The sequence below is a fragment of the Cervus elaphus genome, chromosome 20 (assembly GCF_910594005.1).
Source record: "Cervus elaphus chromosome 20, mCerEla1.1, whole genome shotgun sequence".
Classification (NCBI taxonomy): Eukaryota; Metazoa; Chordata; class Mammalia; order Artiodactyla; family Cervidae; genus Cervus; species Cervus elaphus.
The window spans coordinates 58,185,318-58,207,696 of record NC_057834.1 but is presented as its reverse complement, the minus strand read 5'-3'; the positions used below and the strand labels follow the sequence as shown (position 1 = coordinate 58,207,696).

At 36.0% G+C, this 22,379-nt stretch overlaps 1 protein-coding gene across 4 annotated transcripts in view; it reads right to left on the bottom strand.

The window, feature by feature from the left end:
- The window catches only part of WDR47 (WD repeat domain 47), a 61,466-nt gene that overhangs the window by 8,918 nt on the left and 30,169 nt on the right, over positions 1-22,379 (bottom strand). For all 4 annotated transcript variants that reach the window (XM_043876951.1, XM_043876948.1, XM_043876950.1 and 1 more), the window contains 5 exons: positions 18,635-18,758; positions 12,616-12,794; positions 8,437-8,694; positions 4,339-4,414; positions 2,388-2,545 (listed from right to left, as the gene is read on the bottom strand). In XM_043876951.1, the coding sequence (XP_043732886.1) occupies positions 2,388-2,545; positions 4,339-4,414; positions 8,437-8,694; positions 12,616-12,794; positions 18,635-18,758 (795 nt within the window). The remainder of the gene's footprint in view (positions 1-2,387; positions 2,546-4,338; positions 4,415-8,436; positions 8,695-12,615; positions 12,795-18,634; positions 18,759-22,379) is intronic.

Here is a 22,379-nt window from a genome sequence, read left to right as displayed (position 1 = left end):
AAGAACGCTGGAGTGGGCCAACTAATTCTTTAAATGGATTTTACCTTCATCCATTTCGCTCCACCACCACTGCTATCACACCAGCCATTGACAACAGCCTCCTACCTTTCTCTTAGCATTTAATCTTACTGTCATCTGACCCAAAGTTTATATCACAGTACTGTTCTATTGAAAACTTTCAGCAGCTTCCCTCTGCAGTCACCATAAAATCCAAAACGGACATAAAGATCTGCGTAATTTAGTTCACGTCTACTTCTGTAGCCTTATCACACTCCGCTCACCATACTCCAGCCAATCTGAACTTGTTTTGGTTCCTTAAAAAGCCAAGCTACTTCTTTCTCACTTCATGATCCCTCTAACCTTATCTTCTTCCTTGTCTTCACAAAGTGTGAAAGTGAAAGTCGCTCAGTCGTGTCCGACTCTTTGCGACCCTATGGACTATACAGTCCATGGAATTCTCTAGGCCAGAATACTGGAGTGGGTAGCCTTTCCTTTCTCCAGGGGAATCTTCCCAACCCAGGGATCGAACCCAGGTCTCCCACATTGCAGGCGGATTCTTTACCAGCTGAGCAGCCAGGGAAGCCCTGACCCGCTCACCTAATGCCCTGACCCCTATCCCAGTGCCTCTGAGTACTCCTCTCGCCTCCAGGCCCAGACCTCCTCCCAGTCTCCCGGGTCCCCGCCCCCCCTTCCAATCCCCACCAGCCGTCGACCTCGCCCGGGCCCCACTGGCCCCATGACAGGTCCCCTGACCCCACCTCCTGTCCTTTGTCCTTTTTGGGGTCTCCCGGCCAGCCCCTGACCCTGCCTCTCTCCGGCAGCCACCAGCAGCGCAGCCGCAGGCGTCTTCACAAGGCTAGTTCTATTCACCCACAGATCTCAACTTTAACACCTCTTCTTCAAAGAGGTCCTACTCTGACTCCCCAGTCCCCTCACCTCCCCATTTTACTGTTACAGCACCTTGAACCTTCTCTTCATAGCAACTATCACAATGTATAATTACATTTATGAGTGTGTTTATCTGGATAATGTCCACCTTCTCCATTAAAACAGAAGTTCCATAAGGTCAATAAACATGTCTGTTTTACTCTCAACTATCCCCAAAGCCTAGCACAGAGAAGGAGCTCAAAATATATTTGTTAAAAAAAGAATTTATTTTTCATATAAATCAGTTTAATCAAGAAAAGTCTACGAAACACTTGTGCCAGCATGAAAAACACAAAAAGGGAGAGTCAGTTTAAGATCAGATGAACCCTAAACATATAAAGTCTTTGGTGCTGCCTCCTAATTGTTGCTCTTTTCCACTCTCTGATCTGGAATTCTGCCTGTTCTCTCTCATATAACCCTCTAGCACCAAAAATGACATTACTATCACCTAACATGATCCATATTCCTTTTCTTAACTTTTAAATGCTACTACAGACCAAAAGCCTAAATTTCTAGTTTCAGATACAGAGATATACCAAAAAATGCAAATAAATAAATAATCTCACCCCTCTGTTCTCCAAACATGTTATAATAAAAAAAGGCTTAAGGGTTGTAAAAAATTTCCAAAACACATTATGACATGTACTGCTGTTCATATTTAAAATTTTAAAGCTCTGTGGCTTGTTTTGCTTGAATGTTTTTGTCTACTGGTATGAAAACTATTCCATTTGTGGCCATTTCTCTAACCACAAAATCTACCAAATAGTTCATGCCCATTTATTTTGACAGTAAAAGCCTTAACAAATAAAGTGACAAAAAAGAGCCCAAATCCAGTTTTCTGTGAGATTACATCTAAGATATTTGCTTTCTCAGTAACTTTAAAGAATTAGTTGTATACCTAATACATAACATCATATGCTTGTTTTTGTTTTTTTTTGGCAACATATGCCTTTAAAGATATATCCCTTATTTTCAAATCCCATAATCTGTTTAAACAAGGCAGTAAAATCATAGTTAGGTTGACCAAATGAAAACTGAATCTTTCTAGGTCAAAATGGTCAAATATCACACACCTCAACCTAATACTCCTTTGAAGCTATTAGTATAAGACATTTAAATTTTTCTCCAAGTCCATAACTAGCATTACTTTGTCTTTATGTAATTTAACTAGAATATAAGGATCTTGCAGATTTTTTTTTAAAAATTAGAAAAAACAACAGAAATAAAGAAAACTAGGCTACTGAGTGGACAGTGGCCTAATTAAAAACATTTTATGAAAAACAACTTATAAAGTTAATTGGTGATTCTTATATGTATTTCCTAAGTATTGAAAACAAAACTGTAAAAGCTTAAAAAAAGGAGAAGAAAAACACTACTGAAAAGGCAATTCTTAAAAAGGGGGCCATATAGCTAAATTAAAAACTAAAGCAAAAATGGCACTACAAACCCTCTCTCCTTACCTTGGATCAATTACATCTGGGTAGGCACACACTCGCAGAGTTTTTGAATTTGAACCGACAGCATACAGACCACCCCCGGGATGAAAAGCCACGGCTCTAACAGCCTGTGTGTCTTCTAGGGTATTAATACAAACAAACTGCTTCTTTGATTTGTCATCCTATGGACAGAATGAATATGAAAGTCATTCTATGAAAAAAAGCATCTGAAAGAATTCATCTTTATCCCATTTTAAATTCATTTGAACTGTATTATTCACTTTATCACTTTACCGTTCACTATCAATACAAGCATACATTCTTTTGAATGGCAAATTTAAAATAAACCGAATTTTTCTATTTTTGCTACTCATTGCTAAACTGAGCTTGGACAGCTCATAGACATTCAAGTTTTTCTTCTTTTCGATGACAAAACATAAAAATATGCATTCTTATATTAAGTTCTCTTCAACTGTCAAGAAAAAAAACAGCCCATATTTATAGTTCTTACAACAAACCGTTGTTCATGTTTCTAAAAGTAGGAAATATAAAATACTGTTATTTAATCACTTTAGGGTTAAAAAAAAGTTTACCATTATCTCCAGCAATGACTACTTTACTATTTCAAATTCAAATTGTAAAATACCCTTTTAAAACTGTAAAAATGGTTTTAATCAGGACCTTTAATTTCAGCCTCATTTCCACTTTCAACTGTCAACTTGTCTGCTCACATCCCTCCTCTGAGAAGGAGAACTCTCGAACAGCACCGTGTAAAAGCTTTGGTGACTCCTACCATTGGTGTCGTCTGAAACCATCCTGCTACCCAGACTAGGACTGGATCCTGGACACGAACAAAGCCCTCCAGGCTGGGTGTGGTGCAGAGACCCACCTAAACTTTGTCTTTGTGTATATACTTGACATTCATACTTTCCAAAGGCAAATTACTTCAGCTCTGATTGTATGCTGAGAGCTCTAGAACCCATAGTGATTATATCAATGAAGAGATTATGCATCTCCCTACCCAAACTTTTATGTACTCAGCAAAACATCCTCACTGGGGAGTAGGAGGTAAACCTGATATATTAGACTCTGTTTTATGTAACTGAATTGAATTCTTATATTATTCATATCAATGTATTTGACTAGAAATACTACATTTTCCATTAAGCCATATACAAGAAAGGCTGACTACCAAATGAATAACACAGGTAGATAAGAAAAATGGAGTGGAATGACTCGTTGATTACATGGCCAATGTCACATTAATAATAGTTACTAAGGGTTGCTTTATAGCCGAAGTGGCAGAGCTACAACCTTACTTGCTCTTCTCCAGTGTATTTAAATTTTTTAAAAATCCACTGTCATTTAAAAAATAGATTTCACATAAAAATCCAACTTTCTAGGTTTTCTTGAAAATCAAAAGAACTGGAAACATTAGGTCAGCATATTTCTTTGTGAAAGGGACAAATATTCCTATGAACTTATCACAAAAATAATCAACTTTATTCATTTATGTCACCTGTTTGGTCCCATAAGCATCTAAAATAATAACTGTGTTTATGGGATTAAAATTTGAACTAGAGAAAATAAGACAGAGTGAAGGTATATATTAGTTAGGGAAGGATATCTGGTTCCAAAGCAAAAAACAAATGTATTGATGCATAGTCCAAAGGAGTAAAGATATTAAATATCTTAGCTAACTAACCACAGGTTTCAAAGAGTAGTGACACAGCTCCAACTCATGCACCAAGGTCACCACTGAACCATTAATATGAATACTCTCAAAATGTGATTTCTCAGCAACCCCTTCATTTCAGTCAGTGAAAACTCAACCAGCTTGAGATTACTACCACCATTAACAATAAGGACTACTTAAAGATGGTTCTTTCCTTAAATTGAGAATTCCTTGACAAGTAAATATACTTCCTTTGCAAGTAAAATAAAAATAACAAAACCTCCTTCCCCTAAGTATTACCTCTTCCTCTCTTGATCTTGATAGATTCCCTGAAGAATCTCCAAGAGGTGGCTTAATGACCGAAAGTTCTGATGAACTGTGTGAATAGAAAGAAATTCAAGTACCATTTACTGTTTTTGAATATCAAAACAGAAACTAATTTACCTTTTAAATCTCTAACATTTATTTCTTTGGGGGTTATAATATTTATTTATAACCCACACTGATCCCAGTCATAATTACTCTCTGGAGCCATTTGTTAAGAGATGCTAGATTCTATAACACGAAGCATAGTTAGTTGTAAGGAAGGAATGAGAAGCCATTCTGGGAAAAAGATTAAGTCAAACTGTACAAATTACAGTTTTCATTCCAATCCCAGAGAAAGGGAATCCCAAAGAATGGTCAAACTACCGAACAATTGCACTCCTCTCACACACTAGTAAAGTAATGCTCAAAATTCTCCAAGCCAGGCTTCAGCAATACATAAACTGTGAACTTCCATATGTTCAAGCTGGTTTTAGAAAAGGCAGAGGAACAAGAGATCAAATTGCCAACATCTGCTGGATCATCGAAAAAGCAAGAGAGTTCCAGAAAAACATCTATTTCTGCTTTATTGACTAAGCCAAAGACTTCGGCTGTGTGGATCACAATAAACTGTGGAAAATTCTGAAAGAGACAGGAATACCAGACCACCTGACCCACCTCTTGAGAAACCTATATGCAGGTCAGGAAGCAACAGTTAGAACTGGACATGGAACAACAGACTGGTTCCAAATAGGAAAAGGAGTACATCAAGGCTGTATATTGTCACCCTGCTTATTTAACTTCTATGCAGAGTACATCATGAGAAACGCTGGGCTGAAGGAAGCACAAGCTGGAATCAAGATTGCCGGGAGAAGTATCAATAACCTCAGATATGCAGATACACCACCCTTATGGCAGAAAGTAAAGAAGAACTAAAAAGCCTCTTGATGAAAGTGAAAGAGGAGAGTGAAAAAGTTGGCTTAAAGCTCAACATTCAGAAAACTAAGATCATGGCATGTGGTCCCATCACTTCATGGGAAATGATGAGGAAACAGTGGAAGCAGTGTCAGACTTTATTTTTTGGGGCTTCCAAAATCACTGCAGATGGTGATTGCAGCCATGAATCAAAAGATGGTTGCTCCTTGGAAGGAAAGTTATGACCAACCTAGATAGCGTATTAAAAAGCAGAGACACTACTTTGCCCAACAAAGGTCCGTCTAGTCAAGGCTATGGTTTTTCCAGTGGTCATGTATGGATGTGAGAGTTGGACTGTGAAGAAAGCTGAGCGCCAAAAAATTATGCTTTTGAACTGTGGTGTTGGAGAAGACTCTAGAAAGTCCCTTGGACTGCAAGGAGATGCAACCAGTCCATCCTAAAGGAAGGACTGATGCTGAAGCTGAAACTCCAATACTTTGGCCACCTCATGCAAGGAGTTGACTCATTGGAAAAGACCCTGATGCTGGGAGGGATTGGGGGCAGGAGGAGAAGGGGATGACAGAGGATGAGATGGCTGGATGACATCACCGACTCCAGGGACATGAGTTTGAGTAAACTCCAGGAGTTGGTGATGGACAGGGAGGCCTGGTGTGCTGCAATTCATGGGGTCACAAAGAGTCGGACATGACTGAGCGACTGAACTGAACTGTACAAATTACATAGTAAGATGTCCACTACCTTTTCCTTGCTTAGTTACAGAATCCTGGTCACTATGGTTAAATTTTAACCCAAGGAGGAAACTGGATTGCTCTTTAGAACAATTATCTGGTCCAAGAGAAAAAGACTAACAGAAACTAGACAGTTGAGGATCCCACAATAAACAATGTTTTTATTTAATCACTTTTTTGTGAGGCCAACAGGTAAACAGATGCATCCATACCTGTGGCCCTTCCTTCCAACTAGCCATTTTTAAAAAAATACCTCACTTCTTACAAATGCTTGAAGAAAGCCTCCTAAATAAAAAAAACAGAGTCCAGGAAATTCCCTGGTGTCCCAATGGTTAGGACTCCATGCTTCCACCGCAAGGGACACAGGTTCCAACCCTTGACAGGGAACTAAGATACCACAAGTCATAGGACACAGCCAAAACAAAACAAAACTTTAAAATGGAGACTAAAGACAATTGAGGAAACAAAAGCTACCCAAATATAATTAAAATCCTTAGAAACACAAGAGGAAACAATGCAAGAAAAATATCTATTTAAAAAGTTAAGGAAAATTAGAGAATAATAAAGAGCTTGGAAGATAAAAGTAATATAAAAAAAATAAAATAGAGGTAAGAAAATTGCTACATAAATATGTTTTCAATATTCTACTATTTATGAATCTAGATTTAAAAAGCCCATGAAGGATCCAGCAAAATGAAGTAAAACAGACCTACTCTGATGTATATCATCATGAAGCTTTAGAACATCGGGGAAGACAAAGTCCTAAAAAATTCCACGGTAGAAAAAGCAGTGGTCCTCATTCAAAGGATCAGATCACAATGGCATCAGACTTTTCAATATGTACATGACCATGAGGTGATGCCTTTGAAACTCTGAGGAATGATTTCCATTGTAGGATTCTTTACTCAGCTATACTAAAAAGTCAAAAATGAAATATTTAGACACAGAAGGTCTCAGAAACTTCTCTGATGTTGTACCCCTTTCTGGGAAACTACATGAGATCCTGAAAACAGGGAATCCAATACAGCAAAGAGGCAAAGGAAATTCCCAAGAGAATAGAGAAGGAATATCCCACGACTCTCTAGGCCTGAATAAAATGGCTTAGAAGTAACGAACATAAAGTGAAGCAGGAACGGTCCTGGAGGGGTGTTTCCCAGAGGGGAAAGAAAAACGGAAAGAAAAAGTACCTGACATTTTTTACTGTAATGAGGAGTTTTATGATCTTACAGTTCTGTCATAGTATCTGCAGATAGTTTAGTGATAGGTACTAAGCATGTGCACACATACGATGCACACCACAAATGAGGCCATTACTCTCTCCATGGAAAAAAGTTCTGCGAAAAGGAAATATATTCGTCCTATATGACTCAGTTGTAAATAACATTTACATGGCCATAGTAATGTTAACACTAGTTAACCTATTTTGTTTAGTTTTTAAAGAAAAACCAACATATATTAGAAGAAGGTGTAGACAAAATTAATGTGTTGTGGGTAAGTAGTACGGTACCTAAATCTAACTGGCAGGGAATCAAGGGATAATAAAAACAGCAATAGAAGCATATTTTCCAGAAATGTGGAGACACATAGAAAAGAAACAGCTATCTAGGTTGAAAATGGCAGCCTACTAAAGATAGAAGTCATGGACAAAGATGAGTAAGATAAGGGATTCTGTTTTGTCTTAAGCCTTAAAGTCCTATTTGTCCTTTTACACCATGTATGTATATTACTTTGATAGAAATATAAATAAATTTTAAAATTTGAGTTCTAGTTTAGGGGTACACGAAAAAGTTTTATAGAAACTGTAATAAAGAAGCAAGTATTAGATAAATTTATGTCCTTAAGTATAAAACTAGAGCTTCTGATACTAAATCTATAAAGCCAGTTCTATACAAATGCCAGGAGCAAGTTATGCATTTTAAAATGAACCACTCTAAGGTGGTTTAATGCTATAATAGATGAAGAAAATGCTCAACTATTTCCATTGCATAAGTTAACACCTGTTTACTAATGATAGCAAGATGAAAATTTTTCTCTGACTAGTGAAAAGATAAACAATGTAAGAAGTCTAAATTGCTGTAACTACCAACTGCCCAGACTCTTACTGCAATCTCTCCACCATGTCATAAAACAACTTTTATGCCCTGGAAGTCTGTGAATTAAAAGATTATTTGTTGAAAGTTACCAATGGCAAGGGGAAAAAACTGGGGAGAATATAAAGCCTAAAGCTGTATGATCTCTGAGTAAGATGGGTTATAGAAAATAGAATTGTCTTGGTGGTGGTAAGAAAGCAAAAAGAAAAATAGGAGAATAAAGACAATTAAGAGATTCAGAAGTTAGTAGAAGAAAAGAGATAAGAGAAATTCAACTTTCCATGTTTCTATTTATTAGTTTGAAGTTAACATTTCCAGGTCTTACAAAGCAAAGCACTTACCTTTGATTTCCACAAGGTGATTCCTCAAGAAAAGGTATATGATTTACTGAGCCAGGAATACGAGGAGTACTTGCATGAATATTTGAAGCATCATGGGTTAATCTCTGACTAGAGTCGTGGGGTGGTGTAGAAAAACTAGTTACAGAAGAATTATTAGATCCATTGCCTTTGTTCCCATTACATTGCTGGTTGAGCACTGGTACCTCATTACCAAGGCTATCCATTCCAATATTTAATTCTCCGAGCTTTTGAATGGACCTATAAAATAAAATAATGTAATTATATTAAAATAAAAACTTAGTCATATTCCTAACATATCGAATATTGAAAGTCTGAGACAGTAAATACATGCACATATAACATATATGACAAGTTTAGTACCAAAAATTACCATCATCAGTTTAAGACACAATCAAGAAACTGCAAGAAGATCCAAATTTTCCTATAATTACCACTGTAAAAGAGATTAGACATAAGAGGTATCACTGAATTTTTAAAAGTACCTTTTACCAAACAGGAAAAAAAAACAACTGTTTCTTCTCCAGCATAACTTTGGTTCAATTTTTTACGTGAAAATAAATTTCCCAAAATAATAAAAATATCACCAATACCAAATTTCTCACCGACAAATCAAAACAAGCCATTTTCATTTCATTTCATGAAATGAAATGATATTACTGTCTAGTAATATCATATCAACTAGGAAATGGATGACTAGTGCAAACCATGATGGGACAAAGTCAAGTGGCATCCCCATTATTCACACATTCACTCATTCAATTCATTTATTCATTCTACAAAAACTATTTGCCAGGCTCTGATCTAGGCACCAGGGGGATTAAACAGGGAGCAAAACAAGGTAGCCTGAGCGCTTTTCCCTCACTGCAAGTCAGAATTAGCCTGACTCCTTATTCTGGACTCAGGGCTCCAAAGGACACTTTGGAGGAAGCTGTCAGGCTCTCAAGATTTAGCCAAGAACTGGCCCAGAATCACTTTCTCCAGCCTGGATGTAATATTAGAGAGGACTACATCCCTTTACATAAGGGATGGTATTACCAACAGGTGTTGTGGTTCACTGTATTTTCTAATTTTTTAAATAAAACATTTAGTGTTCATGTATGTGTGTATGCGTGTGCACTTGTGCATGCGTGTATGTGTGGGTTTAGGGTTTTTAAAAGACCTTAAAAGATCAGTTTAAAATTATTAGAGGAATTGGCAGCCATTACTAAATATTTGTCAGTTAAAAATTTTAAGTAAATAGCATTTCTATGAAACACTAATCTTGTTAAATGCTCCCCATATTAAAAAAAAAAAAAGTCTTCAGTCAAATAAATGTGGGAAATGCTAAGTATAGAGAGTCTAAAATGCTAACATAATTTTGTCTCTCTAAAGTTAGGGAAAATGGAAAAATAAATACATAAATAAATAAAGTTAGGGAAGATGGAAAAGGGGCAGAATATGCCTATAATAAGAGCCAATTATTAGTAACAGAAAATATCATAAGTAGTGATATAATACTGTTAATAATAAGCCTATCACACTTTAGTTGATTTTTTTCACTAAGTTCTATTACATAGCATGACTCTTATTTCTCTAACTCTTTCTATGCCTCTGGAAAGGAAGAAGCAAAGTTTAATTCCGGAAATGATATTCTGCTGCGAGAATGATTTGAAAGACTAAACCATTAAGGGGGAAAAGATATATTTTAATTTCTAGTTTCTATCTCTATTCAATTTGTCCTTGGTATTAGTTAGATACTTTAATGTCCTGGTACATAAAAGTGAGGGTCTAGAAAAAAAGATCGAATAAAAGTATTATTTTAAAGAGTTAGAAAAAAGAATAGATAAGGAAAGGTTAAGAAAACAACAGAAATTTTATATGAAACTAATTTATAAAAGTTTAGGATAAACATCCATTGATATTTATAACAGACCTGATTATTCTATGGATTTTTATAACATACTCACCTTTAGTATAATTTAAAATTCTAATCACTAAAGAAATTGAGAACAGTTGTTATGCCCTAAACTGAACCTAAATTATAAGAAAAAATTCTTATAATTTTAAGATAATGAATTCTATTATCTATATTGAATTCTATTATTACAATGAATTCTATTTATAATTATCTTTAAGGAAAAATAAACTATCTTGAATAGTTTAATTTTTTTTCTGAGCAAGGACATCCATACTACTGGAATCACAGAACCTTGTCACTTTATTTTCTGACAATGTTAAGTATCTGCTTTCACTAAAAAAGAAGACAGGAAGTCAAATTGCAACCATGACTTTTACTGATATGAAGACAACATCCAAGAACCAGAAGTAGCAGTTCATCAAAGCAGTATAATTCTGATAAGCCACTGATCTGATCAGAGGTGATAAGAAAATGATCTTCAAATTGAATAATCAGAGGACTACCTAGACTCTAGATGCCACTATAAATGTTCCTTGTGTGAAGGTCTGAAGACAGGATCAGTTTCAGGCTCACTGACTTGCACAGCACACAGAATGTCAAGCCGGTTACTTCCAATATTTCTGAACCAAGTAAGGACAGTCACCACTGCACTGCCCAATTATAATCATGACGACACATGCATGTGTGTGTGCTAAGTCTTGTCTGACTCTTTTGCAACCCCATGGACTATAACAGCCCACCAGGTTCCTCTGTCCACGGAATTCTCCAGGCATGAATGCTGGAGTGGGTTGCCATTTCCCACTCTAAATCATGATGACAGCCAACATTTATAGCATGCCTCCTATATGCTAGAAGTTATTCTAAGTAATTTTTTAATATATGTTAACTCAATCTTCCAACAACTCTAGCTCAATTAAGTATACATATTCTGGTTTACAGATTTCTAAAAAAAAAAAATGTTACCATGTATTTACCTCCTATAATCAAAAAGAATAAGTTCATACATTTTGGAAGAAATTAATAAGAATCATTTTAATATTCTGAATTCAATAAAATCTGAAAGTTAAAGCTCTCAAGATAACATTAAAAAAACAGCTACCACTTAATATAGTGTTTACTCTATGCAGGTACTGTTCTAAGTACTTTACACAGGTTAATTCATTTAATCTTCATGGCAACCTTCTGAAATAGATGAGGAGGCAAGCAAACGGAAGACAGCAATTTCCCCCAGGTCTTCAGCTACCCTGGGACATGGCCAGACCCAGAAGCAGTCCACTTTCAGCCTGTGTGCTGAAACCACCATGCTCGCCGCTCCCTTTGCTCAGATGTGAAAGACCATTTAACAAAAGGAGGACAAAACTGGATGAGCCTTCAGACTTCTGTGACTGAAGAGGTTATGTAACTCCACACTACTTGAAACACTTAAAAAGCCTTAAAATTTCACACTATGCACAGAAAATAGCAGTTACTGCATGCTTTTAATAGCTTTTAAATAATGCCTCATTTAAAGAGCCTCTTGATGAAAGTGAAAGAGGAGAGTGAAAAACATTCAGAAAACTAAGATCATGGCATCTGGTCCCATCACTTCATGGGAAATAGATGGGGAAACAGTGGAAACAGTGGCTGACTTTATTTTTCTGGGCTCCAAAATCACTGCAGATGGTGATTGCAGCCATGAAATTAAAAGACACTTACTCCTTGGAAGGAAAGTTATGACCAACCTAGACAGCATATTAAAAAGCAGAGACATTACTTTGCCAACAAAGGTCTGTCTAGTCAAGGCTATGGTTTTTCCAGTAGTCATGAACGGATGTGAGAGTTGGACTATAAAGAAGGCTGAGCGCCAAAGAATGGATGTTTTTGAACTGTGGTGTTGGAGAAGAGTCTTGAGAGTCCCTTGGACGGACTGCAGGGAGGTCCAACCAGTCCATCCTAAAGGATATCAGTCCTGGGTGTTCATTGGAGGGACTGATATTGAAGCTGAAACTCCAATACTTTGGCCACCTGATACAAAGAGCTGACTCACTGGAAAAGACCCTGATGCTGGGAAAGATTGAGGGCAGGAGAAGAAGGGGATGACAGAGGATAAGATGGTTGGATGGCATCACCAACTCGATGAACATGGGTTTGGGTGGACTCCAGGAGTTGGTGATGGACAGGGAGGCCTGGCGTGCTGCAGTTCACGGGGTCACAAAAAGTCATACACGACTGAGCGACTGAACTGAATGCCTCATATTTTAAAAAGTGACTAAAAGACTGACCTATTAAGGAATTGTTCGGTAAGATTCTGCTGCTGATCAGGACCATCCTCCTGATTCACACCTCCTTCAAGCAGCATCTGCTGGTATATCTGTCGCTGTTGCTCCTTCTGTTCTAAGTGCTGTTGATAGCGCAGTCTTTGCCTGTAATATTCTTGAAACTGTTCTGTTGAATCTCGAAGCTTAAAAAAAAAAAAAAAACCACAAAGTTTGAGCAGACTATGATTGAATACGTCTCACTCAACAGTAACTTCCATAAGTGCTACATAAAACATATAGATGGCAATCAGAAAATACTTAATATATTGGATCTTTGAAAAATAACATAGTACGCATGAGTCTTAACAGTCAAATAGATCAGATCAATTAATTTGCTCTATTCCACAGTAAAAGACTGATGAAAACAAATGATCATCCTGGATCCCTGTCAACACAAATAAAAACAGACTACAGTCGTCACAAGGACGACATGAATATAGAATACAAATGTAAAGACTAGCACATATCTATATTACTAGGAAAAAATACTGAGGGATTACATTAATATTTAATAAATGCAATATTAACCTTATCTAACAAAATTTAAGCATCTAAGTGGCTTGTGGCTTAATAGGTTACTCTGGAAGGAAGCTTATAAAATTTCCTTCAGAAACAATACTTTAATTCAAATGGCTCTTCACAAGAAAATAGAATAAATAGATGTTAAACTCAGCAGTCTCAACATTCCTACTTCATTCTTCTAAAAGAACTACATAGTACTCAACTTAAAGGACTTAGATATTATAGCGAATTCCAATATTGGCAAAGAAAGACCCTCCTGCCAAGCTAGAGTGTGGTCAAATTACAGAGATCATATGAACTGGATCATCTCTAAAACTGGCCAACATTGACAGTAAGTTTAACCAAGAGTCCTATATGACTGACTGACTAAAGCTAAAACTGTTTCCCTTTCCCAGAGAATAGTATAGACCCCCTCTCTATTTCATAATAACTTACAGCAATAACTCTGAAACAAAATTATCTCTATGTCTTTAAAAAAAAATTTCTGTGGTAAAATAAATATAAAAATTGTCATTTTAACCATTCAGTGTGCAATTCAGTGGCATTAGAGTCATAGTGTTACACAACCACCATTATCTATTTCCAAAAATTTTCATCACCCCTAACAGAAACTCTATAACCATTAAGCAATAACTCCCATTTCCTTCTCCCTCTAATGCCTGCTAACTTATATTCCATTTTCTGTCATGAATTTACTTATCCTAGATATATAATGTAAATGGAATTATACAATATCTGTCCTTTTGTGTCTGGATTATTTCACTTAATACAATGTTTTCAAGGTACATCCAAATTGCAGCATACGTCAGACTTCATTCCTTTTTATAGCTGAGTAATATTCCATCGTATGGATACATCACTTGTTTATCCATTAACCTGTGGATGTACATGAGTTATTTCTAACTTTTGGCCACAGTTAATAATGATGCTATGAACATGGATGTAGAGTTATCTATTTGAGCCTTTGCTCTCAAAGCTTTTGGCTATATACCTGAAAGTAAATTGACTGGGTCATACAGTAATTCTTGTTTAGATTTTTGAGGTACCACGAAACCACAGTGACTACACCATTTTACATACAAATCAGAAATGTATGAGGCCTCAAATTTCTCTATTTTCTCATCAACACATTACTTTCTACTGCTTTGATTTTAGCCTTTTAGCCATTCTAGTAATTGCAAAGTTATACTTCATTGTGGTTTTGATGTACATTTCCCTAATGACAAGTGATTTTAGGCATTTTTCTCATGTACTTATTGGCCATTTACAGACATCTGGCCAATCTGGAGAACTGTCTATTCAACTCCTTTTTTAAAATGGATTTTTTAATTGTTGAGTTGTAGCAGTTCTTTATATTTTCTAGACACTAAAACCTTACCAGATAATTTGCAAATATTTTTCCCATTCTGGAGGCTGTCCTTTCAGTTTATTGATAATGTCCTTTGATGCAAAAAAGTTTTTAATTTTGATGAAGTTCAATTTTTGCATTTGTTGCTTAAGGTTTTGGTATTATATCTAAGACCATATTACAAAATCTAAGGTTGTAAAGATTAATCCCTTTGTTTTCTTCTGAGTTTTATACTTCCGTAGGTCCTGTACTTAAGTTGTTGATCTAGTTTTAGTTATTTTTTATATATGGCGTGAGACAGAGATCCAACTTCCTTTTTGCATGTGGAAATCCAGTTATCTAATAGCATCATCTGTTGAAAACATTATTTATCCCCCGCTGAGTAGACTTGGCACCCATGCCAAAAATCAACTGGTCACAGATATATGAAATTACTTCTGGCCTCTCAATTTATTCCACTGGTCTATAAGCCTATCCTTATACAAGAACTACACAGTTTTAATTACTGTAGCTTTATAGTAAGTTTTGAAATTATGAAGTGAGTCCTACAATTTTGTATTTCTTTTTGCAAAACTGTTTTGGCTATTCAAGGCCTGCTGCAATTCCAAGTATTTAAGTATTAGCTTTTCCATTACTACAAAATAGGCAGTGGAATTTTTTACAGGAATTAAATGAAATTTGTAAATAATGTTGGGTAGTACTGACATCTTAACAGTATTAAATCTTCCCATTCATGAACACCGAAGGTCTGTTCATTTATTTAGGTCTTCTTTAACTTCTTTCAGTAATGTTTTGTAGATTTTGGCATACAAATTTTTCACCTCCTTAGTTTATTCCTAAGTATTTTATCCTTTTATATGCTGCTGTAAACAAAACTGCTTTCTTAATTTCCTCTTCTGATTGTTCACTGCTGGTATATAGAAACACAATTTTCATTTGTTGATCTTGTACCCTGCAACTTTGCTGAACCTAATCATAAGCTTTAATTGCTGTCATGTGGATTCTTTCTGATGATATATAATATTCATGTCATCTGTGAATAGAGACAGCTTTACTTCTTCCTTCCCAATTTACTTATTTTTCTGGTCTAACTGCTCTGGCTAGAACTTGTAATAAACGTTGAACTAACAATTGTGAAAGCAGGCATGCTTATCTTTGTTCCTGAAGGTAGGGAGAAAGCTTTTAGTCATTCCCCAAGTATGATATTAGCTTGGGTTTTCCATAAATAATCTTCACCATGCTGAGGAAGTTCCATTCTATTATTAGTTCTCTGAGAGTTTTTAACAGTAAAGAGTGTTTGATTTTGTCAAATGTCTTTTCTGCATCAACTGAGACAAACATATGTTGTTTATTTTTTTCCTTCATTCTATTAATGTGATTATTAAACTAAGAGTTTTCTATGTTGAACCACCACACTTGCATCCTGCAATCAATCCACTTGGTCAAGACGCATAATCCTTTTAATATGCTAATGGTTTTGGCTTGCTAGTATTTTGTTGATTTTTGCATATATATTCATAATACATATTGGTCTGTAGTTTTTGTCCCTAATATTTTCACTTGGCTTTGCTATGATGGTAATGCTGAACTCATAGAATGAGTGAGGAAGTGTTCCCTCCTCTTTTATTTTTTGGAAAATTTTGAGGATTATTGTTAACTCTTCCTAAATGTTTGTAGAATTCACCAGTAAAGTCACCTGGTCCTTGTCTTTCCTTTGTTGGAAAGCTTTTTGATTTCTGATTCAATTCTTTACTCAATATAGATCTGTTAAGATTTTCTATTTCTTTCCAAGTGAGTTTAGTAATTTGCTTCTAAGGAATTTGTTCACTTCATCTAAGTTATCTAAAATGTTTTACAAATGGTCACAGTATTCTCTTACAGTCCTTTTTATTGCTTTAAGGTAGATATGCTAAGTCGCTTCAGTCGTGTCCGACTCTGCGACCCTATGGGCTGTAGCCTACCTCTGTCCATGGAATTTTCCAGGCAAGAATACTGGAGTGGGTTACCATTTCCTCCTCCATGGGATCTTCCCGACCCAGGGATCAAACCCACATCTCTTGTATCTCCTGCACTGGCAGGTGGGTTCTTTGCCACTAATGCCACCTGTAAGGGAAGCCCTGTACCGTAGTTTTATGTAGTTATTGGTTTTTTTCTTTGTCAGTCTAGCTAAGGGCTTATCAATTTTGTTGATCTTTTCAAAGAACCAACTTTTGATTCTGTTGATTCTCCCTGTTGTTTCCCTTTTCTCTTTTATTTCTCTCTCCTCTAATCTTTATTATTTCCTTCCTTCTACAATCTTTGGATATAGCATGCTCTTCCTTTTTCTGGCTCTTCAAGGCATAAAGTTATTAATTTGAGATCTTTCTTCTTTTTTTAACTTAAGCATTTGCAGCTACAAACTTATCCCTGAGCACTGCTTTTCCTGCATTCCATTAGCTTGTTGGATATTTGTTATGTTGTACTACTTTTCATTAGTCTCTAAGTGTTTCCTAATTTCCCCTTGTGATTTCTTCTTTGACCCACTGGTTGTTTAAGAATGTGTTGATTCATTTTTTCAAATTTTGAATTTAAAAATTTTCCTTGTTATTCATTTCTAGCTTCATTCCTCTGTGATCAGAGAAGATACTTTACACAATTTTAAATCTTTTAAAATGTACTGAGTCCTAAGATACGGTCTATCCTGAAGAAGCTGCATGTGCACTGGAGAAGAACGTGTGCTCCAATACTGAGCATTCTACATGTCTGTTAGCGCTAATTGGTTTACAGCATTGTTCAAGTCCTCCACATCCTTACCGGTCTTCTGTTTAGATAGTCTATCCATTACTGCAGGTGTGGTACTGAAATCTCCAACTATTATTGCAGAACAGTCTATTTCTCCCTTCAGCTTTGCCAATGTTTGCTTCATATATTTCGGGATACTGTTGTTTGGTGCATATCCATATGTACTTTTAAGGGTAATTTTTCAACCTCCTTCTTAATATTTAGTCAAACACACAAAAAAACTTATTCAACTTATTAAACCTACTCACCCCTTATAAGTGAGATACTATGTATATGATAAAATTTGCACCTTATTTCACAATACAATTTCCTTTTCAAAGCACCACAGGAAAATAAACTAGAACCCTAAAGGCTTAGATAAGGTGTGGTGGTGGTGATGGTTGAGTTGCTAAGTCACGGCCAACTCTTGTGACCTCATGGACTGTAGCCTGCTAGGCTCCTCTGTTTATGGTGCTCCCAGGTAAGAGTACCAGAGTGGGGGCTTCCTAGTGGCTCAGTGGTAAAGAATCCACCTGTCAACGCAGGAGACACGGGTTCAACCCCTGGTCTGAGAAGATCCCCATGCTGAGAAGCAGCTGAGTCCACGTGCCACAGCTACCGAGCCTGTGCGCTGGAAGCCCAAGAGCCACAACTACTGACGCCCAGGCACCCTAGAGTCCATGCTACACAATAAGAAAAGCCATTGCAACCAGAAGCCTGTGCACAGCAGCCAGAGAAGCCCCTACTCACTGCAATGAGAGAAAAGCCCACGCAGCAATGAAGACCAGCACAGCCTAATAATAAATACTTTTATTTTAAAACAATAAAAAAGAATAGTCGAGTGGGTTGCCATTTCCTTCTCCAGGGGGTCTTCCCGACCCAGGGATCAAACTCACATCTACTGCATTGCAAGCGGATTCTTTTACTGATGAGCCAGCAGGGAAGCAGAGATGAGGTGTTATTCTACATTATAAATGTCATAATTTCTTGCTCATTAAATCTACTTAGTAAAATATAGAGCACATATCTTAAAACATAAGTTGTCTACTTTTAATACGAATTCAATTACATGAATGCACAAACATGCAGAAGCAATGTCAACTGTGATATTTTAAATTGTTAATAAATCATACATTAAAAACGCTCTAAAATACATAATGATAACTAAACAAACAAACAAAAACCTATAAATTCTAAAAGAAGAGGGGAGAAATGATCTAATAAGAAAATCTAGGTATTCTCTCTCCTCCTCTGAAATAACAGAAAATTCTTTTCAAATTCTATCCAAGCAAATAGTATTAACTTCTTACAAAATGGATAACTCTAAAAGACCTGAGATGTAGTAAACATTACCTCATTTTTTTCTTGCTTAGCTGGCCCTGGATTCTGTGCTCCATTTGCAGGCTCCTTTTCTGAAACTGAACTCTGGCCCAGGATTTCACTGCTGATAGGTCTCTGTGCCTCAACAGGTGTATCACTTTGGGGTAACAAATGAAAAGGAAGAAGTAGGGGTAAAGAAAAATGTAATGTAGTTAGAGAGGTTTTAATTTAAAAGAGGCATATTTAGCTTAAGTATATATTAAATGCACAAAAACAGATTTTAAACTTTACTTTTTTCTCTTAAATACTATATGTAAGGGATTTTGAAAAACAGAATGTGCTAACAATAAAAGAGCACTGGATTACTAAGTAAGGAGGGAAGGGACTCCCATCTAAAATAGTATGTGTGAAAAAATAAAATAAAATAAAATAGTATGTGTGGCCTTGGGAAATCACTTACATTCTCTGTGGCTCAGCTTCATCTACAAATTAATAGGTCAAATGACTTAAAGCCTAAATTCTCTTAAAGAACTGTTACTCTGTTATCCAAACATCAATTTCCTTTCCTCCAATATATTTCAATAAAAAGTTAAGAATACTTGAGATTTTACTAAAAGGCTTTCTTTGATTTATTTGCACTTAACATAAAAGTGAAACATCTTTCAAATATTTTTAATGTATACTAATTAGTAAGTCTGATGTCTTATGTCAGGTTGTTCCTTGTCGTCTTCTTCAGTTCAGTTCTGTTCCGTTCAGTCGCTCAGTCGTGTCTGACTCTTTGCAACCCCATGAATGGCAGCACACCAGGCCTCCCTGTCCATCACCAACTCCCGGAGTTTACTCAAACTCATGTCCATCAAGTCCGTGATGCCATCCAGCCATCTCATCCTCTGTTGTCCCCTTCTCCTCCTGCCCCCAATCCCTCCCAGCACCAGGGTCTTTTCCAATGAGTCAACTCTTCTAGACACTGGCAATTTCTACTTTCATAGTTATGCTGTTTAAAAATTTTAATAACTAACATTATCCAAAGATGACAAATACCACATTTACGAAGATTACCTATCAGTAACAGATACCATGGGAACAAGTACAAAAGTAAAGTGAATTTTGTCTTCAATTAATTTGATTATGAGATGACTTCATAATGGCCTCTCTAGGCAAAAGTTATGTAAGACATATTAAAATAGAGGTCTAGGGTTTAGGAAAGCAGAGCTAGATAGTCATCTTCACAAAAGTACCATTAGTTAGGAGCCTAGCAGTCATAAATATCTAGACATATATACACACACATGCACCCTGAGGAGGAAGTAGAAAGATCTGGGAATAGTTTTTGGTTACAGGACAATGCTGTAAGCTGCTAATGACCAAAGGAAGATCCATTTTAATCCAAAAGTACAATTTGTAAGAATTATTAACTGTATAGATAGAATAAAATGATTTTATAAAGTTAAGATTTAATTTTGCAATTTATACAGCACTTCCATATACATTATCTCATTTAATCTGCACAGTGACCTGTAAAATAGATTAAAACTCCCATTTCACAGATGAGTAAACAGACTCAAAAAAGGCATGTTCCCAAAACTGCATAGTTAGTAAATAAAGTTAGGACTTGAATCCAGGTCTTCAGACTCCAAATCCAATGTTGGCCCAAGTCTGGGAATAGACTTTTTTTCCTACCGTTTAATTTTGAGACCATTATATTGCATAGTCACGGCCTGCATATTTCAACTGCTTTTTCTTCCTTTTTTAGAGTTGCTTTCTGTTCAAGTGAAAAGATATCCTTCAAAACACTACACACTCTTTTATAAACTTCTCTTGTGTGTTTTATCTTCTTCACCATAGTAACTCAATCATTATATCCTGGGGATGCAACATGGTGCTAGCACAGAGTAGACAATCAAATATTTTTAAATAAATACTGAATTCAAACATACATTACCACAAGCAAAAGTCTCTTTATGTGGCATTTTAACATAATTGATCTGAGCTTCCTATATTTTCTAATTATGCCTAAAACATTTTTCAAAACCAGGTAAACTTTCTCCAAAATAAATTTGTATACTTTATCAACAAAGAGCCAAATGGCTCTTCTATAACATGTTATTAGTAGCCCTTTTGACACACTGTCCTTTCCAAGGGTATGAGCCCTGCAGGAGGGAAATCTGTATTTATTAAGCAGCAAGCAAATGCTTACCACTCTGCTAGGAACTTTATCTCACTCTACAAGTCAGCACTCTACTCTATAGAGGAGGCCACTGAGGCTCAGAGAGATTAAGTAACCATTCCAAGATCATGCAGCTAGAAAATGGCAAGGCTACTATTCAAACCGTAGTCTGACTCCAAAGACCATGTTCTACTCACTGTTCTACACTGCTTTGCCTCATAAGTTTTCCAATTTCAGAGACGTGACAGATGTTTTCTGGGTGATTACTAGTGCTCAGCTAAAAATACATGTATTACTTACCTTCTGACAAGTTACCTTTTACCCCTCTATAATGGTCTAATAATTTCACTTCTTTCCATCTTTATTCAGTCAATTCTCAATTACTAGTACTTTCTTTACATAGGGAACAGCACGTGTAAAGCCAAATTTGGCTAGCTTTTTGTGTTTTTTTTTTTTTCCTTTATGAAGACAATCCCACTGGTGCACAATTCCAAACATGCTATTCATTATATTGACCAAGAAGCTCCTATCATCTCATATACTCAGAAAAATGTCACTAGTTCCCCCAGAAGCTTAGCATCCCAGACAGCAAAAATTTTCTCTAAAAGGGATTGAAAAGTCAAAGAAAAGTTTAAGATAGTCTCTACCAACACTCAAGATTCTCTATTCCTTCAGGATTTAAATAATAGGATGCCCTATATTAAATTATACTCATTCATTTTCATCACTAGATATCATCTTTACCTTTCAAACATAAAATACATAGCAGTAAGATGCCTTAGGAAGTCACCCTCGGCTTTAGGAAGTCCCCTCACTTAACTGATCCTAGAATCCTCTCCTTTCTTTAAAGAACATTAAAGAAAACCACACCCACCACCCCCAACAATCTCACAGCAACTTAACAGAAAATGCTTCCATAAATATTTATCCTGTAATTCTTATGCCTTAACTAAATATCTCCTCGTTTTAATTAGAAACAGAAATTCTGAGTCCAGTATTTCTTCCTCAATACAGAATGCTGTCAACTATCCTATGTGAATAGTAAAAGTTTTCATTTTTATGCTCTTTTAATAAATTTATTGCAGTCAATAGTAATGATTCATAGTATCAACTCTGAGAATAGGAAACCAGCCATGTGTCCCACTGGGATTCCTGGAAAACTAAGACAGGAAGTTTCTTAAGCCTTGATATAAAGAACTGCTAATCAGGAAATTATTATTTCATGCCAAATTTGAAAGAAAAACTGAGTGGTAGTTTTAACACTTAAATTCCTTATGTGTGTGTGTGTATATATATAAAGAATTACTAAAGATAACTGGAAATAACCAGAGATTTATATATATATACATGTTCAATACAGTAGTATTTACAGGAAACTATCTACTCTCCTACAATAAGGAATTAGGTAAAACTATGATACAGTCATACAAAGGAATAATGCACATACCCTTAATCACTGACCTCAGTAAATGTTTAAGAATATGGGAACAATTCATGACCTATCAAACAAAAAAAAGCAAACTGTATGAAAATACATATAGCACCTTCCCAATTTTTAAAAACGTATTCATAGGAAAAACGTCGGTCATCTAAGTGTGAGATTGTGTGGGA